A 23,899-nucleotide genomic window follows, 5' to 3' on the forward strand; every position below is an offset into this window, starting at 1 on the left:
TTGCTTATTTGAGCATGTTTCATCTGATTAGCCTTCATCTTCTTCTGAATAATGGCAATAAAAGGACAAACACAAGTGAAGGAATAATTTAAATCACTCAGTATGTATATATATATATATATATATATATATATATATATATATATATATATATATATACACACACATACAAAAACATATATATATATATATATATATATATATATATATATATATATATATATATATATATATACATATACACACACACAAACACACGTGTGTTTGCGCGCGCGCGAGCAATAATCTTGCCGTATGAAAATAATCCTGTCCATAATAATGCTATAATTCTGGTAATTATTAATATAAATATATATTCTGTTTGGGAAGCTAACTATCAGCTAGAAAATGTAAATGTATAAGTCATCTCTCTGATCATTGACATCATGGATTTTTTCATTATGGAAATTTTACAATTGAATATGTGCTTATGTTAGTTGTTAGTTGTAAGTCCTATATTATCTCTTAATGAATTTTCTAAACTTTTTGCAAGTTATTTCTCCTCTAAAAGGATAGTCTAATATGAAAAAGATGTATTTTCTTACACTAATGGCAGAATGAGAGTAGAACATAATATCAAGGCTAATTCCCTTTACCGTTGTTAGTTCATAAATTTCATAATATATATTTTTTCTTTAATATTAATGTTCTTATATACAGTTTAACAGTTCATGGGGACACTTCAATTTTATATAAACTGGATAAGTTTGAAACGTTCAATTGCGGTAATTAAACACTTGACGCTAAGAGCAGAGTATAACAGAGGCCACGAAAGGAAAAGATATTCTTCTTTGATTCAGCAGTATAAGGATGAATGTGGCAGAGCATTATCGTAAGCATTCTATGGAGCCATCCCCTAAGTTAGTTATAATATATAATTATATGATCTGCACCTGTATGTACTTTACGATTTTTAGTTTTTTGCTGATGATATCGCCATACGTTGATGAAAAGTGCTGTTGACATAAACGCGTTTATTATAACGCATTTACAAATACATATCGGAGAGAAGGGAAAAAGGAAACTACTTGGCCGGATGAGCCAGCAGTCCACCGTATTCTGGACGCTGTTGTGTGGGGAAATTTGTTTACGTGGATTCATGTAAATCAACCAGTATGGTCATCTAACTTGTTTAGACTCTTTCGCCAACATGCTTTTCTAAGGAATAATGGCATCATTTGCTAAAAATAAAACAAATAGCTATTTAGAGAAAGCGGAATGGAAACAATAGGTGCTTAAAAAGGGAAATTAATTGAAAGTGAAAAGAGCCAACAGAAAATGAATCCCTCTTGCGTCACCAGGGGTAACTGAAGAACTAAGTAAAATAATATATACTAAACGTTTTCTGGAGAGGATTCGGATTAACAATCGAAAGAAAAAGTCTCTGGAGATAGATGACCCTTGTTAACTAAAAACCTTAACCCACCTCAGAGTGCATGACTTTGATGTTAAGATTTGAATCTTTCATGAAAATAAAGTGTTTCCATTTTATTATATGTAAATGATAACAGTTACTGTTCATAGTATATTGAGCCAGGGATGAAAAAGTCTTCGATACTTGACTAATTCTTCAGTAACGATTTATTTTCAAGTATGTAGGGAAAATGAAGAAATAATGATAATAATATAATAACAGTAATAATGATAATTATACTGATGATGATAATGATAATAATAATAATAATAATAATAATTATTATTATTATTATTATTATTATTATTATTAATGCATGTACATCAGCAATTCAGAATGGAAAGGAATTAAATGAAGGTTCGTGGATATGTTCATTTCGTTAGTATATATTATATATATATATATATATATATATATATATATATATATATATATATATATATATATATATATAAATTTATGTCTTTTCCCACGTTTTCTGTCTGATTTTTTAAGTACTATTACACACTTTTCTTTCAGATTTTGTTTTGCAGTAGCTGAATTCCTCTGTTTTGGTGAACTATTGCATTCCAATTTTATAAAGTACATGATTTTAAGATGTGTATTGCTTACCCTGCTTAGTTGTTTTGATGCAACGACTGTATAGATCTTTCAAAGTCATTAATCGTTCGTTAGTTTCTGAAACACCTCCAGTAAAGAAAACATATAAAAAAAATTTCCTGTAATTCCCTGTGTAACAAATTCTGCATCCCAGTTCACCATTAAAAGTTTCGTGTGCTATTCTGTGGCTATCTTATCGAGAGCGAGGCCTTTCCAGCATTTGTACCCATGACCGTGCAAGTTCACTTAGGCGGCAAGGAGTTTCATCTACCAAGGTAGAAAACCTCTTCGTCGATGCACTTTTGCCTTAGCTTTTCAGTTTTAGATGTATTGTGGTATTCAGTATCTTCAATGCATATACACAGGCATACGCGTGCTTGTACACACAAATTCAAACATACTTTCTAATAAGCAGTATTATGTCGTGGAATGTAGCATTCTAATGGGTGGAGGTGCAGAACAAATTATGGACCAAATAGAAGTCTCACTTGGTCCGTAACTAATTCTAGTAGCTATTGCTTCTACCGAGCAATACGTAACATTGGCATTTGTATCAAGAAATAATTTGCTCCACGGTAAGAGATCAGTACACACACACACACACACACACACACACACACATTTCGAACCTATTTCATATGTAGTTCTGTAATAATTTGCCAAGAAATTTCCATGTTTGTGTAGGATTCAACATGCTGGTGACCAATTAATGATACGAACCTATTTTTATTTTACTACTTTATTTTTACTTTTTATTTAATACACCCACAATGCTGTCTTTTTCTTTATCAACCGCATATATTAGAATTCAAGTTCGTGAATGCTTCAATTTTTTTTTCCATATAGCAACTCGCCAATTAAATTTTTAAGCATATTTCAATTCGACCATTAAATCTGCTATATTGTGAGCCTTTGAATGCCATAGAGTTCTGCTATTTTATAATTTGCATATGAGTGAAGTGAACACATTTCACGTAATATCTCATTAAAACTGGTTTTATGTAAGTTTAAGTTATACTTAGTATCCTTTTTTAAAATGTTCCTGTGTTATATATATATATATATATATATATATATATATATATATATATATATATATATATACTATATATATATATATATATATATATATATATATATATATATATATATAATTTATGCTTTGCACTGCTGTTTTTATGTAAGTTCAATGCTATAATAAAGAAGCAAACGAATCATTTCATTTTATTGACGCATCCCTGCGATATAGAATGTACGATGCTCATACGTAATGTTTTGTGTTTTCATTGAAAGAGCAAATATGGGTGCACGTTACAGATCTTATTTATAATCATTATAACTACCCGCAAATGACTAGTGATGTGCATTAACTTATACGTAATACTGATACATAATTGAAGAATTTACCTTGAGAGAAATTATTTAAATTTAACATAGACTGTTAGCTTTCATATTTGTTCTATTATTTTTCAAACGCCTTGAAATGTAGGAGATAAAAAATGCTTTGTATAATCTATATAATTTTTATTAGGACACAAGCAATTCATAATAACTGGCCTCTGCAATATTTACATGGCTCATATATACAAACACATGTACACACATAAATAGTAAACAAACCTCTACTACTATACAGTCAATCTGATTTTAACAAAGAAAAAACTATAACTATATCAAAGGGAAGGAAACTTATTTATATAAAGAGAAGTAGAATTTCAAAAAGTCATTTTAATAGCACGGTTCTGCTTGATGGAGCTTGGAAGGAGTATGGTGTTTTCGTAAGTATGATTGAGTTTGTTTTCATTTAGATACCGAAATAATTTTACAGCGTTTCAGGTCTTGATTTTTCCTAAGGAGTGAGTCCTGAGATAACATTAGCATTCTCCAAGTTAGCCTTTACTATTTATTATATTGTTTTTCTCTCTCACATGGGAAAATATACCACATTATTACTCATCTTCGAAAGCCTACTTTTACAAAATCCAAGAAATTTCACATTGACCACATTAGTTTTGATTTCCTGATGAAAACGGCCCTTATCACAACATTTTTCAATCGAAGGACACTTATTCTGGCAAAACACTGTGACCGTAAAATATAAAATATATCCATTGCTAATATATGAGAAGAGCAGGAGGAATCACAGATACGAGCAAACATTAAATGCAAAGATGAAAACTATTTTCCCTTTCGAATTTATTCGTAACATGTCGATCAATTTCCAAGGAAAATAGAGATAACTGTTAAGACATTAAAGGAACTGGTGTTTTCTCCCAAACGCTATCTAGTATAGAAGTTGGACTAGCGAACTGATCGAATCCCTTCTCACTCTTGAACAACCGCTCAGGAGGCTATACCAACCTTTCGTACTACATAATTGTAACTACAGTTCACAACACTTAAGAGTTACAGCAAACTTTCTTGACCGCATATTATTAACCACCAGCCTTTAGTATAGTAAACCTCTAGGTGGTTATATAACTACGTGCGTAGGTAGCTAGACCACCAGTTCATAACCACGTAAGATGTTACGACTACTACTCATAACCACGTAGTATGTTATAGCAACCGTTCGTAGCTGCGCAGGAGGTAGTAACTGTCTATAATCTTGTCCATTTTTGTAACATTCGCTCTGAGTTCAAAAGGTTATACTGTCTGTAGCCACGTGAGTCATTAACAGCTGTTCATATAAGTATATCAGGTTGTAACGACTCATAACAACCGCTCATAGGATTGTTATTGCACAAGTTCTACCCTGGCCTACAAGCTGCTTTTGAGGCAATTCAAATGCAGATCTCTCTCCTCGCAGACGTTCCTTGATACCTATCTACACATTGAACCTATTAATTCACTACGTTCAGGACAAAAGACAATTTTAGATAGAGACAAGAAGACACTAGAGGGAAACATCACATTAAACTCTTTGTTTGTTATCGGTGGCTTTGAAGACGTACAAAACACACACAAACATGCAAAAGGCACAGACAGTGGACGTTAACAGTATATATAACTTTATTTAATATATTTTATCACTATTTATAATCTCTTATAATCTTTTATCTACTTACAAAAGAAGACCATTCCTGATATGTGGGTGGCATAAGCACCTTAAGGAACAAAGAAAATAGGCAAGCAGAATACTGTTATTCCGACTTGGTGCTTGCTTCCGTAACAAATTATTGTCGTAAAACTGTCACTCGAACGATTAAAAAACAGGGTCTATGTTTGCTACTACTATTGGGACACATTTTGTAGCTCCAGTAATAGCTTTCTGTTTATGGCGGTCTACTACACTCGATCTCGAGTAGACTTAAGAAATACTAGTCTCACGAAGCAAACATCCGTCTGTTTTCACTTTTTTTTTTTCCAGATCTGAACTGAAATTGGCTTATTGTTCAGCTTTCCCAGCATTGCGATCAACACAGCGGGACTAAGTAACTGACAATGAACAGACCAGCCGATGCCCTTGATCTGAACTATATCTAAGCCTGGTTTGCGAGTCGAATTTTCTTGCATTTGTTTCACTCGTCAGTTCGATATTTTTATTCTGAGAATATGTATTTTTTACGTAGAAAAAAAAATATGTGTACATGTTTTCTATCAGATATAATTTGATATAGATATACATTTTTCTTTATGTATGAGATCATTCAGACTTAACAACATCCCTTATAATCAGAGTATTTTCTTTCTCGTAGACAAATGTTTTTTTTGTTTTGTCTGTTTGGTTTATGTTTTTCTTTCTCTCTTTCTGATCATAACTTTGAAGCAGCGGCTTGTGCGAGGAAATTAGGAAGTATAAACAGGTACGTACATTTGAGGGACTTCTATGCTATTAAATAAAATTTTTGTGTGTATGTGTCTTTGTGTAAGCAAGTGATGCACATTAGGTTCATCTGTAGAGTCTTACATGGTTTTTCTCTTTTTTTCGCTTCAGCTCATACATTGTACGTATCTGTGAGTGTAATTTGAAGTCTGCCTTCCGGTAAGTGTTGCATATTAAAACGGTTTGTACCTTATTGGTATATACATAGAAAAAATGAACGGCAGTGGGAACAGGGATATTCGTGAAATCCAGTACTGCACTATTTATCAATTTCTTAGGGTACGATGTTCTGTTTTTCTTCTCTCACGCTTTCGTTGTTAGATCCACAGGGGTTGTGGAAGTTGGGATTGGCGTGTGCACGGGAGAGACTGGCGGTGACACTGGCGTTTGTGTCGATGGCGAAGGCGGCAGAATGCGAGGCCTTTTAACACTTAGGTCGATTGGGGCATCTTGCTCAGGGGCGGGACTAGCTTCCCACATTTCTTCGACGGGAGAATCTGCCACACGTTTCCTGTTCAAAGGGAAACCAATTGGCAGAGCTTGGGGATGGGCCAGGGTCGGCCGGTAATCATTGGACTGTCTGCTTGAAGGACTCATGGGCCGTGGACTGTTGTGGCGAGGGCTAAAAGATTGCGGGCTGAAAGAAGCTGGGCTGCACATACGTGGACTTCTGGAAGATTCCTTGGGTGGGCTGGGAGGTGGATGAGGCCTGGCGAGCGCAGCGGCTGTGGGAGCGAGGAGTGAGTGAGGCAGCTGAGAATACACAGGAGAGTAAAATCGCGAGTACAGCTGAGTAGCATGCAAGATGGAGAGCCCAGGATGGAAGCCGTATAAGGGAAAATTAGCCGCATTCAGCAGATCCCGACGGCTGACGTCTCGATGATCGCCCCGTGCGCCGGTGTCCCCGTGGGGATATCTGTCAGTACCTCGCCCTACACCCTCGCCAACGCTCATATCCTTCGGTGAAGAAGTGCGTCGGGGCTCCACGTCGACGCTGGTTTCTGATGGGCAGCTCTCGGGTGATGACAGGATCGGACTTTCGACTTTTGCATCGTCCTCTGATTTGACGGGAGAAAGGGCGGGCATGGACGCCGGACTAAGTGAGAGGGACCCGGGCATGGCCCCATGGAATGAGCCCCCGCCCCCTTCCATGCCATTATTCATCTGGGCCGCCTGTTCTTGAAGCAAACAGTGGATTTTGAACCAGTTGGATCGACGTCCATATCTGTATCATTAAAAAGAGAGAAATTCGTACCTTTAGTTTCTTTTTCATGTGGGAACGTTTGTATAGTTACAGTTTTGTATAATACGCAGCGTTGTTCAAGAAACAATCTGATGTTGGACTGAAGCCCTTTAATGCTAAATAGATAAACATGAAGTTAACTGAAATACCCAGGGATTATAATAGTTTTGGTGTTTTCAAAGGGATTGAATTTCTATTTACTTATTTTACGTTTCTATCATTCATGCCAACAGTAATCTTTAAAGCAATGCGTTGACTAACCTTGAACCACTTTTGGACATGCCCACCACGAGACACTTTCGTAGCCTGCAAGCCTTGCAAGAAGTCCTGTTCTGCTTGTTGATGACGCACTGGCCACCATTCTTGCACTCATGCACCTGAGACAAATTGTTGTACGTCCTTCCGAAAAATGACTGTAACGAAAGAAAAAGATTATGCATTATACGATTTTCATGCGTGTAAATATATATATATATATATATATATATATATATATATATATATATATATATGTGGTGGTGTGTGTGTGTGTGTGTGTGTATGTATGATGATGTATGTTGTATGTATGATGATGATGTATGTATGTAGTATGTGTATGTATGTATGTATATATATCTATCTATATATATATATTATATATATATATATATATATATATATATATATATATATGTGTGTGTGTGTGTGTGTGTGTGTGTGTTACACATATCCACAGGTGGAAAATAAGAAGCGGGGTGTAGGTCCTGACCGGTATCGAGTATATTTCCAAACCATTGACGAAGGTCTGATACATAATATTAGAAGTCACAAATACTACAGAGACAGTACTGACGAACACACACACAACCGTTTGAGACTGCAGATCCACCCACAAGCAGGTGTCAAGGTAGGAGTGGCTTTCAAAAATCATTTGGCTAAAATTTACACTAAATTCTCAAGGGACACTACGATATACGTACCTACCGTTGGAGGAGACAAGTCCACACCTGACTGGTGTCAGGGAGGTGGATGTGTGTGATAAATGAATCACGTGCTAAAGTGATTATAATCATATGTATATGTGTGTATATATATATATATATATATATATATATATATATATAAATATATATATCCATGTATGTATATGTTTATATATGTCTGTATTTATATGGCTACGACTTGTGGAATTCAATAGGTTATCGTTGTTAATATGTATTTCGCATCTAATATCAACTATTGCCCACCATACTCATATAATCGTATATATATATATATATATATATATATATATATATATATATATATATATATATATATAATTTTATATATATATATCTTTTTTTTTTTTTTCATAAACAAATGGGAACTTTTCTAAAGAAATTTAAACTGAAATTCCATGAAAGCTGTACACCCACCTTGCATCCTTCGCAAGTAAAGGCACCAAAATGGAAACCTGCTGCAGGTTCGCCGCACACTTTGCACAGTTGGTTCATCCTGTGGGAAAATGGAAAAAAGGCTAAGTTAGTATACACATAGCTTCCTGTTTTTAGGTAACTAAGCTGTTTAAGTAACGCTTTGTTTGTATTATTTTTTTTATGTCTCCCCTTGTACTTTCTTTTTATTTCATCAAAAGGAATATTTTTGTATTGTTTTTCATTTTTTTCACAATAGTCTCTTCATAAAGAATTATACACATGAAAGCTGTAGTCACAATTAAGGAAATGTTGCTAAGAATATTATTGCTCTTAAAAATACATGTTGTTTATGTGTGCCATGGTACTGTATCTCGCTTGAATAGAACGAGAATCATAACCGCTAAAAAATTCCATAGTTCATCGTAAAAAACTCATAATAGCCCAGGAAAAGATGTTAAGGAAAAAGTTTCCGTTCATTATCTCAATTTTATATTGTTCTCAGTGTGCTGATTGATATAAGATTAGCGTCTCTGGGAGGAGGTTAATTGCATCTAATAAAGGTCGCGTCATATTTGCTCATTTCATTTGCAACTTCCGCAGCCGTGTCGCCCCTTTTTAGGGACTTCTACATCCTGTGGAAGGGGCAGAAGAAGCTTGTTTTATCAGGAAATCAGAAGGGGGGAAAAGGCGTAGGCTCTCCTGGTTTATGACAGGTCGGCGGAAGGAAGGCCACCGGTAGATCACGAGGTTTTTCTTTTTTTGTGTATAATTAACGGGAAAGGTTACAAAGTCAAGCGGTAATTTGATCTTTTTAGTATGACTCTTAAAACCTCATAATGACCTGGATTTCAAATCTCTGGCCAGATGATCGTCTATTGTTTTGCAAGTGATAGCTTATGAGATTGTTTACAGTGGCGAGAAAAAAGGTTGAGGTCGTATGTTTTGCTTATGTATGGTCTAGCAGAGCTTTCTTCCTTTTGTTTTCTGTTTCACTTTAATCGCTACTACTTAATCTGTGAAGGATTTAATGTTGAATACCGTTGAAAAAAATATTCTTCCTTGCATAATGAACATCTTCAGTTTCAGTTATGGAGAGAGAGAGAGAGAGAGAGAGAGAGAGAGAGAGAGAGAGAGAGAGAGAGAGAGAGCCATGTAACATTATAGCTGAGTATAGTATTTACAGTACCACTGTAGGCAAAACTTGCGAAAGGAGAGAGAGAGAGAGAGAGAGAGAGAGAGAGAGAGAGAGAGAGAGAGAGAGAGAGATATGCACCATTACAGTCGTGTACCACTGCCTGCAAGAATGGCTAGAGGAGAATGAAGAGAGCGAGGGCGATGACAGGACATTGTGCTGTTGCGGACATTTTAGAGGTCCTCCTGGATTATGACTTGGAACATCTGTGAAAACTTATGAAAATTACTCTCCGTTTTCTATACAAGAAAATCCTGATGGTGAAACCCGCTAGCTCAGCGGGAACAGACAGGGGGATATGTGTGTGTCACCCCTGCCCTATATGTACCAGGTCACAACGATCAAGATTAAAAATCTTCTGGTTCGACGATATCTCCGGACAACCATATGAGGGAAAAGCCGAATGATGTTGCCATGTTTTAATTTGAATTTATAGATATTCTCTGAAATTGATTTAATTACTATTTCTTGATCGGGAGAAGAATGAAAATGATTGTTGACGATTGACTTAATATAGATTTGTTACGGGGATTTTGTCAGTGTGATGTGTTACGTTAAGTCAATGTTTTTCATCAAAGATTTTTATTAGTAAGACTACGTGTTTTAACGGACTCAAAAGCGTAAATGGAATAATAAATCTACAGTGTAGAGAGAGTAAGTTTGGAATGGATACATACGCACAATTGTGGTATATATTGCGGGAGAGAAAGGACATCTGCCTTAGCGCAGAGTCAACGTCCTCGCCAATGATAAACTTCCTCGACCACACAAATATGTTGCAACAGGAATACCCGACATATTTGTAAGTTGGCAACCTGGACCCTGGAGACATATATGGGAGGGGATTGGTCGACAGCCAAAGTATTACCAGAACGTGAGTTATTTCATTTGTCGATGGAATAGGAAAATTGGAGAAAGGGGATGAATAATTGGGGGATGTGAAAGGAAGAAGGCTGTTCTCTCTCCTCTTGACTAGTGGAGGGAAGAGTAGGAATAGAAGGACGTGTGGAAGCGAAGGGTTTCATTAAAGAGAAAGTTTTGAAAAAAATTGTAATACAAAATCAAGTGATATTTTATCATTCATCAAACTGGTTGAACAAGTGTACCTGGCATTAGCAATGATTATGCTCTGCCTGCCTGTGTGTCTGTTTGCCCGTCTCTCTTTTCAGAACTGAAGAACCAAATTGCCTTCGCTGTATCCGATCGATGTCCATGTATTTTCAGTACATCTCTTATTATTCCCCTGAATTATGAAGTTTTGAGTGAGCAGGAAAATACCAATTGTTAATTATGCAAATTGATAGAGGAGAGGTCGAACCGGTACCATGGTAATGGTTTTCTAGCTGGTTAAGACATCAGATAAAGGAAACGAGGAAAAAGAAGAGAATTCTAGTTTTTATCTTATCTTGTGCTCTTGCGTTTTTTATCATCCTCGTATGTGGAATTGAACTCTGCTGGTGCATTAAAACATAAAGGAAAAATTCTACATGCAGGGCGATCATTAATTTAAATATAATCATAGCGGCTATGTTTATGCCACACCAGAGTCTACCTTTGAATCATTCTGTGATCATTATCTTCCTGTGTTGATAAATCACTGCTGGTTTTTTTTTTTTCTCGTATCACTTATGCGTTTTAAACGGGTTTGTATCTGCTATTAAAATCTTCTAGGTTGTAAAGCTGCGGGATGATTATTTGTAAGCCAGGTTAATTTTCCTGAACAAATGATTAAATAGAGACGAAGGTGATAACAAAATCTAATGGAACAATTAATGACTAAAATCATGAAAGCTGACTTACTGTAACCATGTGGTCTCTATATCGTGTAACTTGAATGTTTAAGGATTAAATTAGATCATAAAAAAGGAGTCCGAAAAAAAAAACAAGTGGTCGTTAAGTTCAACGAAGCGTGTAATCAAGTGCCACAAACTAAGTTAAAATGGAAGAAAAGTTCATTGATTTAATGGCTAAAGGTACCAATCAAGGGAGGTTGTGACAAATGGAAAAGTAAAGTGGATGAAAAAAAAATGGATCATTATATTAATAACCGTTTAGAAAAAAATAGACAATTCTCTTTGAAAGTTTTTCTGCGCGTCTGAGCAACGGTGTTCATTATCTCTTCAGTTCGCTCAGGTTGTTTAAAAAAAAAGGGTCCTACCGTCACTCAACATAGTCAGTGTCATAATAAAAGACATAAAAAAAGGATATCTAGATTATTTCTTTTTCACCAACACCCCAGACTAACCGAACGGTTCCAGTTCAACGTTTTGGTGTTTGTGTGTGTCGGTGTGTGTGCGTGTGCGTAGAGCAAGATTCGTATTAGCAAATATTTACACGCACAGGTATGTATGGTAAGAGTAATGGGCACTTGTTACTACAGTTTTTTCATTCTCCTTTTTCAAATACCTTACTGTTAAATCACAGGATTTAATTCCAGAGAACTAAACATCAATAGTCATGAGTAAATATTCCGAGTAGTGTTCGTTATTCTGAGATTGTAATTAGAGAATTTTCCTTTGAGAAAGAAAAAAACATTATCGCCTCAGATAAAAACGGCAGTTACTCTTGTGTGAAGGCCAAGGGTCCGAAGAAGCTGCCGCCATCACGGCGTAATTAGCCAAATGATGATCTAATGATGATGCCATCTGGTACGGAACGTACTGGAATGAAGATACTTATTATTCAAGGAGACATTAGTCTCGAGTTTTCTTGGCCCATTAGGTAAATACTGTAAATGGCTTGGTCTTGAGTTGATAGTATTCATTATTGCTATATTTGCATTATAGAGGCTTTAATACGTATAAGAAATAGACAGTAAATGAGCCAATTAGCCAATAGGCTTAGGTTTGTTATTATGGTAATCCAGTGTGAGGCTAAAGTCCTCGGATCCTTGCAAAAGGCACGAAGTCAAAAATAAACCCAGTTTTCTCACCCTCCAAATTCCTTTACTTGTCCTCCTATTTCTCCTCATCCTATTCTTTCAGTAGTCCCCTTCTTCCCCCCTCCCCAACCCAACCCCCACGTAGTCCCCCATACCCCATTCCTTTCCTGGGCTCCTTCAAATGTGCTCTGTAATTATCGAAAGTGTGGCTGTGATTTGTTTGGACACTTGCCACCTCCATCTGACATTTGGGCAAATCTCGTTTGCTCATTGTGCCGTAAATCCTAATATTTCTTATCTTCATAATTCGTAGATGTGATGACTTTCGCAAATGGTGCTGTAACAAAGATTTCCACTGGACTATGATTCATTTAAAGGAATATAACACTTTACTCGTAATTCATTGCTACTTTTATGTTGTTACAGAATAGTTTAACAGATTTATTTTTTAAGATTATATTTTATAATATATATATGAATATATATATTTAATTATATAATATATATTATATATATGTATATATATGATATAGATATACTAATGCCTTATGACATTTTATAACTCCAAAAGTTTCGTTTCATGCTTATTAATTATTCAAATGACTCGAAATGACTCATTTATATTCCACTGGACTTATACAAGAGCACAGGTAGTGGAACTTTTATGTCTAGGTCCATCTCATATCTGTCTAACCATCAGTTATTTCATCATTCACTGTGAATAATGGATGAATGAAATTGACTCGACTTGGTATGTCTATAATCTTTCCCTCTCCATATATAAATGCTGAGTCTTTTTATTCCTTATCACCATAAAAGTAAATTAACATATTCCTATGTTTGTGTGTTTTCGTATACGTTTTTACTTGGAATAGTATCTGATCTCGTTGGATTTAAATACCTTGTTTGTGTGTCTTATAACTCGATTGAAAGGCATTATTTAATCTAAAAGTAGTTATGAAGCTAAGGTGTATTTCAGTCCATTTCTATTCATTGTTTTGGATAAAGGGAGATAAAAAGTAGCGGTACTGTAATTAATTACATGTTTGCATGAAAAATAAGTTACATGAGACTAAATGGATTGCAGTTGAGAAGCCTACATTAAATATGATAGAGAAGATATGAAATTAAATACTGGAAGCACTATTAGTATTTGAGCAAATGGAAATGAAAATAAAAAAGTAGCATTATTAAGAGTTCGGTAGTTATATTTATTTAGGTACTCAAAACGTAGAGAGAAAGAGAGCAGATGGGTTCAGTTGTATGTACTTGCGAGGAAGAAAAAAAAAAGTTTTGGATTTTTGGCATGCCAGAAATGTATGTTGAAGTATTCAAATATGCTGTGTAATGAAAGGTTTAAAAGTCTTATGGGTAATTTAAATATACGTCTGATCTCAAAACAGAAGGTGGAATCAGAGGAAAAGTCACCCACTCACTCACACTTATATTTCATGGGCCAAACCTTCATGCAGAAATTGTCCATAACATTAGACTCTCACTACCCCAACTGCCCCTCCCTATTTAGATATATTAATACTATATATATATATATTCTATATATATAGATATATATATATAAAGATATTTAATATATATATATACTATATATATATATATATATATATATATATATATATGTAACGAAATCCTTACGTGGATTTTGTGATATTCGTAAGCATGCATTCCTTCGTGCTGCATTTACACACACACACACACACACCACACACACACAACACACACACACACACACGCACACCCACACACACATATCTATATATATATATATATAATATATATATTGCTATAAAAATGAATAAACTACCATTCGTCAGGAAATATTTTTTTGAGTTGTGTGTACATACATAAAAATGGGTAAACAAATCAACTCGGCGTATGTGAGATAGTTTTCATATTACAGGAGAGAGCAAAGGTAGACGTATTTGCATAAAAGCTCACATCAGAAACACATTAGCTGAAGAAAATGTGGGAAAATTGTTGTACATATATACATCGTTTGGCACTTTCCATTCGAGTATTGTGTTTGGAGTATATGGTCTTTTTTTTATAGATTTTTCACGATCATAATGTAGTGGTCTATTTATTTTTATTTTTTCTCTCGAACTTTCTGAGTCTTGCATTATCATCATTTTCATTTGTTAACAATTCTCTTGTTTTTTGTCTCATTGTAAATCAATCTTTGAAAAACTTTATAAAATTAAATTCTTTTGAATGGCTTGTTCTTGAGTTTTTGAAAGCAAGTGGAATATATCTTAAATAACGCCGGCCTTTTATACACAGAATGGCATTTCACGAAATCGTGCGCCCTTAAAGACGTATCAAATTCAGATTTTCTCACAGGTTACTAAGAAGATCACCTGGTCGAGTGCGATGCGGAATATGATATACCAAGACGAAATATGATGGTTTGCTATCAATGACACCAGGTTGCTATCCTCCCAATCTTAAGTATATTATCACAGAGAAAGTGGTCAGAACGGAAGATGTTGGATATTTCAGAAGGCGATTTATGTGCACTTGGTGAGTGATGTTGTGAGAGAGTTATAAGAAATGCGTAGTTTTTATTCTTTACATAAATGGATCGCATTTGATTGGTTCGAATGTGTCGCAGTCTTTTGTCACATACGAATTGTCGTTATGGAAATCAGTATTCACATTTATTTTGTGTTATAAACATGCAAGGCCCTATGGGGTTTTTGTTTGAGTTACTTGGGTCACAAAGTAGTTAACAAGAATTAGAGCCTTTGACCAGATTATTAAGGGAAAGTTCCCTTTTCTCCTGTTCTCTTCCTTAGGGATGTTTTCAACCTTTTGGGAACCTTTGTTTTGGGTGTATGTAGATAGGATTCCCTTTAGATTCCCTTTACCGACGGAAAAGGTCTCGACCAATTCTCAATCTCGTGGCCTTGTACTTATTAACTAGTCCATTTATCTATCTCCCACATCAGCCTATCCTGACCTCCTCCGGCCTTTCCTTGATCTTATCTAATCTTGGGGCATAATCGTGGCCACAGAAGGGCAATAATAACAGCAAACTCTTTCACAAAAGTCCTTAGAGCGGAAGATTTTTTCTGAATGGGGATTGATCATCTATATCCAAAATAGCCTTAGTCATTAGTCACCCCCAGTGCTCTCTAAGATGGTTCGTGTTACTACTGCCAATAAGAATTATAATGATGACGACGTGTGCTCATGATACTGTTACTACTAGAGCTGGTGAATCTACTCTTCCTGTGACCCTGCCCTCGGCATATTGTAATCTAATTCTTATGCTTTCGCTCGACGACTATTTACCATCCAACCCTCCCCAGGTACAGTAAATATATATCAAAATCGGTCACAGTTTATCAATCATCGATCGTCTCTGTAATTAAAATGTGAGATGCCCCATCATGTGTGCGGCCGAGATTACGTTGATTTAGCGGCCTAAGTTGAGATACGCTATTTAATGGTAGGGTTTATAATCGAGGTCGCTTAGTACATAGAGAAGACTATGAGAGAGAGAGAGAGAGAGAGAGAGAGAGATAGAGAGAGAGATAGAGAGAGGTAGGGTTTAGAGTAGCTTGAGGAAGCCTTAGGAATGGGAAGGAGGTGAGTATGGTCCGTATAGGGCGATCGTGTAACATTGGTATCATTCTTGGTTATAGCCGTGTTCCGCAGGTTTAAGCCAGAGGGCATAGAGAGGCTCTTTCTTCGCATTACGACTACTTGGGGTACGCCTACGATGCTCTGAGTTTCCTTTCCTGCCACTCCTTTCTTACTGAGATTGTCCTCATTGACTCTCTTCTTAGGATTCATTGGGTGCATGGACCGCACACAAAGTGGGAGGCACGCTGCTTGAGTTAGTAAAAAAGAATTCTATTTCTGTATGTTGGATTCAAGAATAAACCCAAGTAATACGTTTGCTGCGTATGTCATTAATCTGCTTGGGGTAATAGATTAATATACTTGTTCAATTTAAGCTGCTTGTAGTGATCTAGCCTATGCCACAAACCAATTAGTACTTTGACAGATTGCACTGTGAAGTAAATCAGAGCAAGAAGCCTTGGTCAAAATAGCGGATATTCGAAACTTCGTTGCGTTTTAACGTTCACATTAACGACAATGAATTTATTCCCACTTATTTTTAAGGATCACTGAAAAATGGGAACACAATGACTAAGGTCGTCATTGTTAAAGCGGTATCGCCACTTTTTTGTGGCATTTGATTGTTTGCAGGAGGGGCTGGTTCCACTTTCTCTACCACTTAATTTTGGTTTATGAAATTACACCCCATCCGCGCCGTACAGTTCATTATGGTTTTATGTCATTTGAGATTGCTGTGAATTATGTCTGGTTTAGTCAAGTTCTCAAGCCTTGTCTCAGATCTGAGCTCTTTCGGAGTAGGTTATTTGATTTATAAGTTTTATTACCACCTGAAGTTCGAAGGTTAATACGATTTTACGTATTGGTATTATTTATGTTTCCAGTATTGATTTTGTCGTTAGTATTGATGAATGTTAAATTTCACTTATTTGAACATTTTTATATTGGAATATTCTCCATTTCACTTGTAGTATAATATATTTATATATATATAATAATATATAATATATATAATATATAATAATATATATTTTATATATAGATAATATATCTTATATATATATATAGATATCTATATATATATATATATGTATATATATATAGATATCTATATATATATATATATAGTATATATATATATATATATGTGTGTGTGTGTGTGTGTGTGTATGTGTGTGTATAACGCACGTACTAGGAGGGGTTCTTTGGTGGTAAGGCCAGATTATGATTGGCTTTATGTGGTTCTAATTATAAGCAAATTTTCTGAACAAAGACAATTTTGCCTCTTATTTCTCTCCTGGCTGTAAAATCAATAAATGTAGGTACGTGATATTTTACTTAAATTTTTGACAAGTCCAGTTACAAAGGCGCACGCGCACAAACATCATATACATTTACATGTATGTGTGTGTGTGTGTGCGTGTATTCGTGAGTGAGGAAGAGCTGTGTTCTGACTGGGGTTGAGTCTACCGAAAATAAGCTAAATGAGGGATGAATCTCCTTTGCTGAAAACTCCCAGAACATCACAGTCCCTGACTAGGAAGGAGTAATAAGGGTATGGGAGTTATAATACGTTTTATCTGTTGTTCCTCTGTTATTCCTTAGCCCTAAAGCTGTTCATGTTAGGGAATATAGGGGTAGCTGGAACCTCCTGATAAGTAGCCTGTTATCATCAGTAATAGACGCAATATTAGTCAGTAGCACCTAGCTATGTTACTTGAAGTCTTAAGATTCCGTACCATGACTATTTATTGTTAATATTTCGAGACGAATGTGATTTTATGTCATCCTCATCTCTAATTATACACGAAAGATACTAGGTACTTCCGATTAGCAATCCAACTTGATAGTTCCACGAGACCCAATAATTTTTTTTTTCAATGAAATTCCCTTACATGAAAGCTGAAATGAATTTTGAATATTTTCGATCTAGTGGTTCCAGAGTCTTGAGGTGCATGGGAAAGATACCCAGACTGACCTCTGGCTATTTGTGTGCGACCACGAGCGAACCAGTGGCACGCAGCCAAGGAGGTCACGAAAGTAACGTCAGACATAGCCTTTCAAAAAAAAAAACAAAAAAACATTGGACAGTGATACTTTTATTATTATTATTATTATTATTATTATTATTATTATTATTATTATTTTGTCGCCAAAGGCTACATCTGCTGTGCGGCACTAATACGAAGTCTTGAATAAATTTTATGAACTCATTTGTTTTGATTACTTCTGTCTCTTCCTCCGAAAAGGATGATAGACAGCGAGACAATGGTATCGTGATTACAAGTGTTGCTCACGGCACTAAAGTGTAACATAAGGGGAATGACCAGACGTTTATGTGTTACGATTGATGGAGAATTTAAATAGTTCGTTAACTGCACTGAGAGTGTTTTGATTGTATTTTATATATATATATATATATATATATATATATATATATATATACAATTTTCATGTGTACCTATATATATACTATATATATATATATATATATATATATATATATATATATGTATCTATCTATCTATCTACATGTAACGTATGTATTTATACATACACATGTACATATAACGTTATATATGATGTATATATATATATATATATATATATATATATATATATATATATATATATATATATAGATGCACATGAAAATTGTACATAAAAAGAGGGCTGAGATGTTAAATATCTGGGTTTCCGAAATCCAGTTCAACTCAAATTAAAGTTTTTCGATGGACTGCCTCCAGAGAAAGGCAACACTATCTTTGAAAACTTCATTATTTGGAATTTGTACGACAGGACTTTAAATCCCTTCTCTTCATCTATGGTCAAAATAATGTCTAATTTGTTCATTAGCGTTTGATAATTGCTTGTCATGAGATGAAGTCAAGAAGGTTTTAACCGATTATATAGTTTATTGCATTCTTTAGCTGCTTCCGTAATTTCTACATCTGTGTGCTTTAATATCAATCCTTTTTTGTTCATCCGAACTTATGTTAAAAGACTCGCGAGAGAGAAAAGAAAAAGTGAAGATAGATAATAATGCTGGATGAAGTCTGATTAGTTACTGTACATGAACGAGTTTATGTTTAAAGGAGAATAAACAGATTTTGAATAGCACCTTTAGTTTTAGTCACTGTAAGTTCTTGTTCCAAATATTCCTTGGTAGGAGGCAGATGTGCACGGAAAATATTGTATAATACAGCAAAGAGGACATTTAGACATAAATAGCAAAGGAGTTTTTCTTCACATGTGGTTTCACTTCATTCCAAAGGATAAGCTCGATATACATATAACAATTTTTTCGTTTTTAGAAAGGTTTTTCCCCACTAGCTGTCGCTATTTCATATTTTCACTTCTAATTCTCATCTTCCAACCGCCACTTTTTCTCAAGCTCGTCGCTTTATTTTCTTTTCTTCCTCCAGTTCACGAAAAAATAAGTTTTGTCCTTAAAATCACAACCCAACATTCAATCAGACATTTCTCGCGGACTAGTTACTTGATCCTTAGTGCAATAAATGCGTGAAACTTTACTCTGGCATTCGAATTTATCGGCAGTTTCCTCCCAACGGATAATTGTTTCGTGAGCGACCTATATTCATGGCATTCCTTCGTGTAGTTTTCGTGTAAACCCTTTAATTAAGATTCAACTTGAAGTGGTGGTACCTTAATTAGGTATAGGTGGGAACATATTATTTTGTTTTGTTTTTTTGGTTTCGTTTTCCTTTCCTGCCTTGATATATATATATATATATATATATATATATATTATATATATATATATATATATATATATGTACACATGGTATGTATATAAATATATAAATTATTTATGTATATATATTTATATGTTATATATACTTATATAGTATATATACACGTGTACATGCACATTTATATGTATTTATGTATGTATAGATGTGTATATATAATATTTTTTATACCGATTTGAGCCCATTGCTGTATAATGTTAAGCTGTGGTTAATTTTATTAATTCAAGTTCTTACTGTTTACTGAATAAAACCTAAGAAATTTCCGTTTATTAATATTTTTATTATGGTAAATTTTGAGATGAATAGTTGATACGTATTCAAACGATTCCTGTAAGGTACATGAATTTATTATTAAGTTAGTATGAAAGTATTTGGTCACTATTTTAACTCTTTAAGGTTAATAATATTTCCGTATGATGTTCTTATGCTTGTTTTCTGTATCTATACTGTACTGTACATGGAGTGCACTTTCCATTTTGCCAGGATATCCATTCTTTAACAACGTTGATAAAGCTCTCAGGGAGTGGATATCTTGACACTATAACTCCTCAAAATCAGTAAAAAGGAAAAAATTGCCCTTTTAATCCCATATGTGGACGTTAAAATATGAATGTTTATAACCTGTTCGCATAATGTGTAATGTGACTCTCAATATTTTGCTTTTCAGGTTAGCTGAGTAAATGAAACCCTAGATGATTCTTTTCTCCATCATGAATTTTACCTAAGTGAAAGTATTTTTTTTTTCGAATGCCCTTAAGGAGTGAGCACCGTTACATTCTCTAGCGTATTCAGATTAATGCATACTTCCCCCTCTGCTTTTGGATTGCCGGATAAGCAGACGCCACGATGTACGGATAAAACGATAAAGAGAGCGATTGTGCCGAGCGTTATATTGCCGTCCGAAAATGACCTCACCTGACCTTTGCAGTTAACAATGCTGGGACGATTTTATCTCGTTTAGTGGCCTCTAATTCTCTGTATACAAGGCAGATTAACCCAGGACTTTTACGATTAACCAATACTGCTGTTGGGTAATGTGAATCGAGGATTACCGGGTTATGCATATCCTTCGGAGTTCCCTCCACGTTCCACATCCTTCTCCTTTTTCCCATCTCGCAAATTCGTTAGAATCCCCTCATCATCACCCCCCCCCCCCCCACACACACATAAAAAATTTTTTCAGTTCCCTATGCATCTAAAATTTACACAACCCGAACCAAACGACTCCGTCGTCTTGCAAGTCGTCCTTTCTTGTGTAGTGTCGTTAAGATTCCCAAGATGGCGCTCGTGCTGCACCTCTTGCTTAGAAATTCTAGTTGGTGTGTTGCGTTCGTCCGTGAACAAGTTCTTTCTCTTCATTTCTTACCCCATAGAAACGATGGGGTTTTTTATTGCTTCAGAGGGATCCTTTTGTCAGGGAGGGCTAGAAAGCTCATTTTTTATGGGATGTCCTAAAGCATAAATCTATTGTAGTTTGAATATTTTATATTGAGCTAGAAAGTATTTTACGATATCATAAAAAGCGGATTATTTTAATGAATCTTATTTTTTCTTTTGGTTGATGAGTATGACAGTAATATGAAAAATACATACGTAGTCAAATCTTAATTGCAGTTCATTTTCTATCACTTTCTTACGATTTCTTAACGAGATGATTAATCTGTTTTTTGTAAATTTGTTGCTGTTTCCTAGATTACTGAAATTTCAAGTACCACAAAGCTCATCTTTTATTTTTTTACTGATAGCATTTGTATTGAAAATAAAAATAACTACATAAAATAAGATGAAAGAAAAACGTTCGTCTCATGTCGGAGCATTACTGCGCTAGTTGAGCATAAAACCTTCGAAGCAGACCAGGTTATTTCCATAGTATCTGAGAGAGAGAGAGAGAGAGAGAGAAGCGAGAGAGAGAGAGAGAGAGAGAGAGAGAGAGAGAGAGAGAGGTTGGTGGTGGTGGGGGTTGGGGGGGAGTGGGGGGGTGGGGGGTGGGATTTTAATGTAGCATTGCATCAGGACCGTTCATCACATGATTAATAAGGTAGATGATGCTATGGTACTTTACCAAGAAGTAGCATTGACATATGTAGCTTTCCTCATTTATCTGACTTGGAAAGACTATATATCCCCGTATAAACCATATATAAACATGCATTCTACAAGGGCGTACTACAGCCGAAAGAACCCGGGGGTCATTTATTATGCTTAAACTGAAGGAGTTCCTCTTGAAGAGAACCATGTCAATTGGGGATCTCTCTCTCTCTCTCTCTCTCTCTCTCTCTCTCTCTCTCTCTCTCTCTCTCTCTCTCTCTCTCTCTCTCTCTCTCTCTCCTCTCTCTATGAATATTTTCAGTCGAAGTAGGAAATCTTCGTGCAGTATTATACCAAACATTCTCAGAAGCTTTGGTGAGTTTTGAGTCTTTCTGCCTGCGTGTGTTAGACGAAATGCTTTAAGATTAAGATTTTGTATATATTAGCAAGTCACTTTCATGATATCTGATGACTTCAGAAACCAAACAATTTCTTATTCTTCGGGTATCATGTTTTATAAGGAGTCTTCGATCACAAGCTAATTAAACTGATCGAATTTGTTGTTTTTCCTTGGTTAATACGACTATTTCAGTATTCCCGCTAGATGTTTCCAAGGTAACCGGTTCTGGAGCGTTACCTCTCATTCCTAACGGATTTCATTTGTGGCAAAATTTTAGTAGATTCAGAATCAGGCTTCTCCCAGGCGACTAGTCTAGTTGAAGCAGCAGATTTAACCACCAGTAGCCTGTCTAGCTGGTTGTTGTATTGGAAGACATTTCTCCTAAGTCTTAAGAGCTTTTTCATAAAAAGGACTCTGTGTGCAAACCACACATTAAGATTGTTCTGTAGGGAACGTTCAACAGAATTCTCTCTCTCTCTCTCTCTCTCTCTCTCTCTCTCTCTCTCTCTCTCTCTCTCTCTCTCTCTCTCGTTATGCTCAAGTAACGCAATATGTTTCTATGACTGAAAGAGATGTAAATTAGTTTCCAAATTATATCTTCAAAATTTGTAAAATATGACTTCGAACTCGGAGCGTTGCATTGTGGTGTGCTGTTGATGGAGGATATTGTGAAAGATATAGTTAATTAGATTAGGAAAAGAGGAAGCAAGTAGGTGTGTACAAGGAAAAGTTGTTGGATCCAGGAAGTGCCTTATCGGGGAAAAGAAAGTAGAGAGAGAGAGAGAGAGAGAGAGAGAGAGAGAGAGAGAGAGAGAGAGAGAGAGAGAGAGAGAGAGAGAGAGAGAGAGAAGGGAAGTAAAAGTGGAGGGGTTAGTGAAAGTTTCGTTGTTCAGGTTACGTAGGATAAATTATATTCCTTGATAGACAGTATATTTGATTTCCAGAATCGACCTTATGCACCCTTATTTTAAGTTCATTTGTAGAAAATAACCACATCTTTTTTTCTTTTTTTTACATCAAACATTGCCATATAAAGCCAATGAGTTTTATTTTGAAAATTTTACGGTATAGTTCCTAAATTTTATTTTGAAGATTGTACTGTTTACTTCCTGAATTCTTGTAGGTTGCCATTTTAATGCATTGCTCATCCACAGTATTGTGTTATTGGAGAAAGTTTTAGAAAACTTTTGAGGTAGTTGTTACACGTGGATATGAATATTTTCAAAATGGTAAAAATGCAAATCTCTTGTAACATCACGTCATTTTGCACTGACAGAGTTCACTTGCAATGGAAATATAGAAGGAAAGCTAGGCTGACCACAAAATAAGGACAGCTGAAGTAGATCGTGTGCTTTTCCACGAAATTTAGTGTTTATGTTTCTTCCAGAGTGTGAATGGACGTTTGGTTTCTTCTTTGTAATGACGTATTTAAGTGTATGCATTTGCATTGCCATGTGTGTACGTAAGTGGAGTCTTGCTCTCTCTCCCCACACCCATACCTCC

General features: G+C 35.4%; 1 protein-coding gene across 1 annotated transcript in view; it reads right to left on the reverse strand.

Annotated features, from left to right (window-relative positions):
• Positions 1–3,562: 3,562 nt before the first annotated feature.
• Positions 3,563–23,899, reverse strand: part of LOC135198815 (protein embryonic gonad-like) — a 22,915-nt gene continuing 2,578 nt past the window's right edge. Inside the window, exons 2-4 of the mRNA XM_064226782.1 lie at positions 8,520–8,598; positions 7,384–7,535; positions 3,563–7,104 (exon numbers count right to left, since the gene is read on the reverse strand). Coding sequence (XP_064082852.1) covers positions 6,183–7,104; positions 7,384–7,535; positions 8,520–8,597 — 1,152 coding nt within the window. The 5' untranslated portion in view covers position 8,598 and the 3' untranslated portion in view covers positions 3,563–6,182. The remainder of the gene's footprint in view (positions 7,105–7,383; positions 7,536–8,519; positions 8,599–23,899) is intronic.

Source organism: Macrobrachium nipponense, chromosome 22 (genome assembly GCF_015104395.2).
Source record: "Macrobrachium nipponense isolate FS-2020 chromosome 22, ASM1510439v2, whole genome shotgun sequence".
In the NCBI taxonomy this organism is placed as follows: Eukaryota; Metazoa; Arthropoda; class Malacostraca; order Decapoda; family Palaemonidae; genus Macrobrachium; species Macrobrachium nipponense.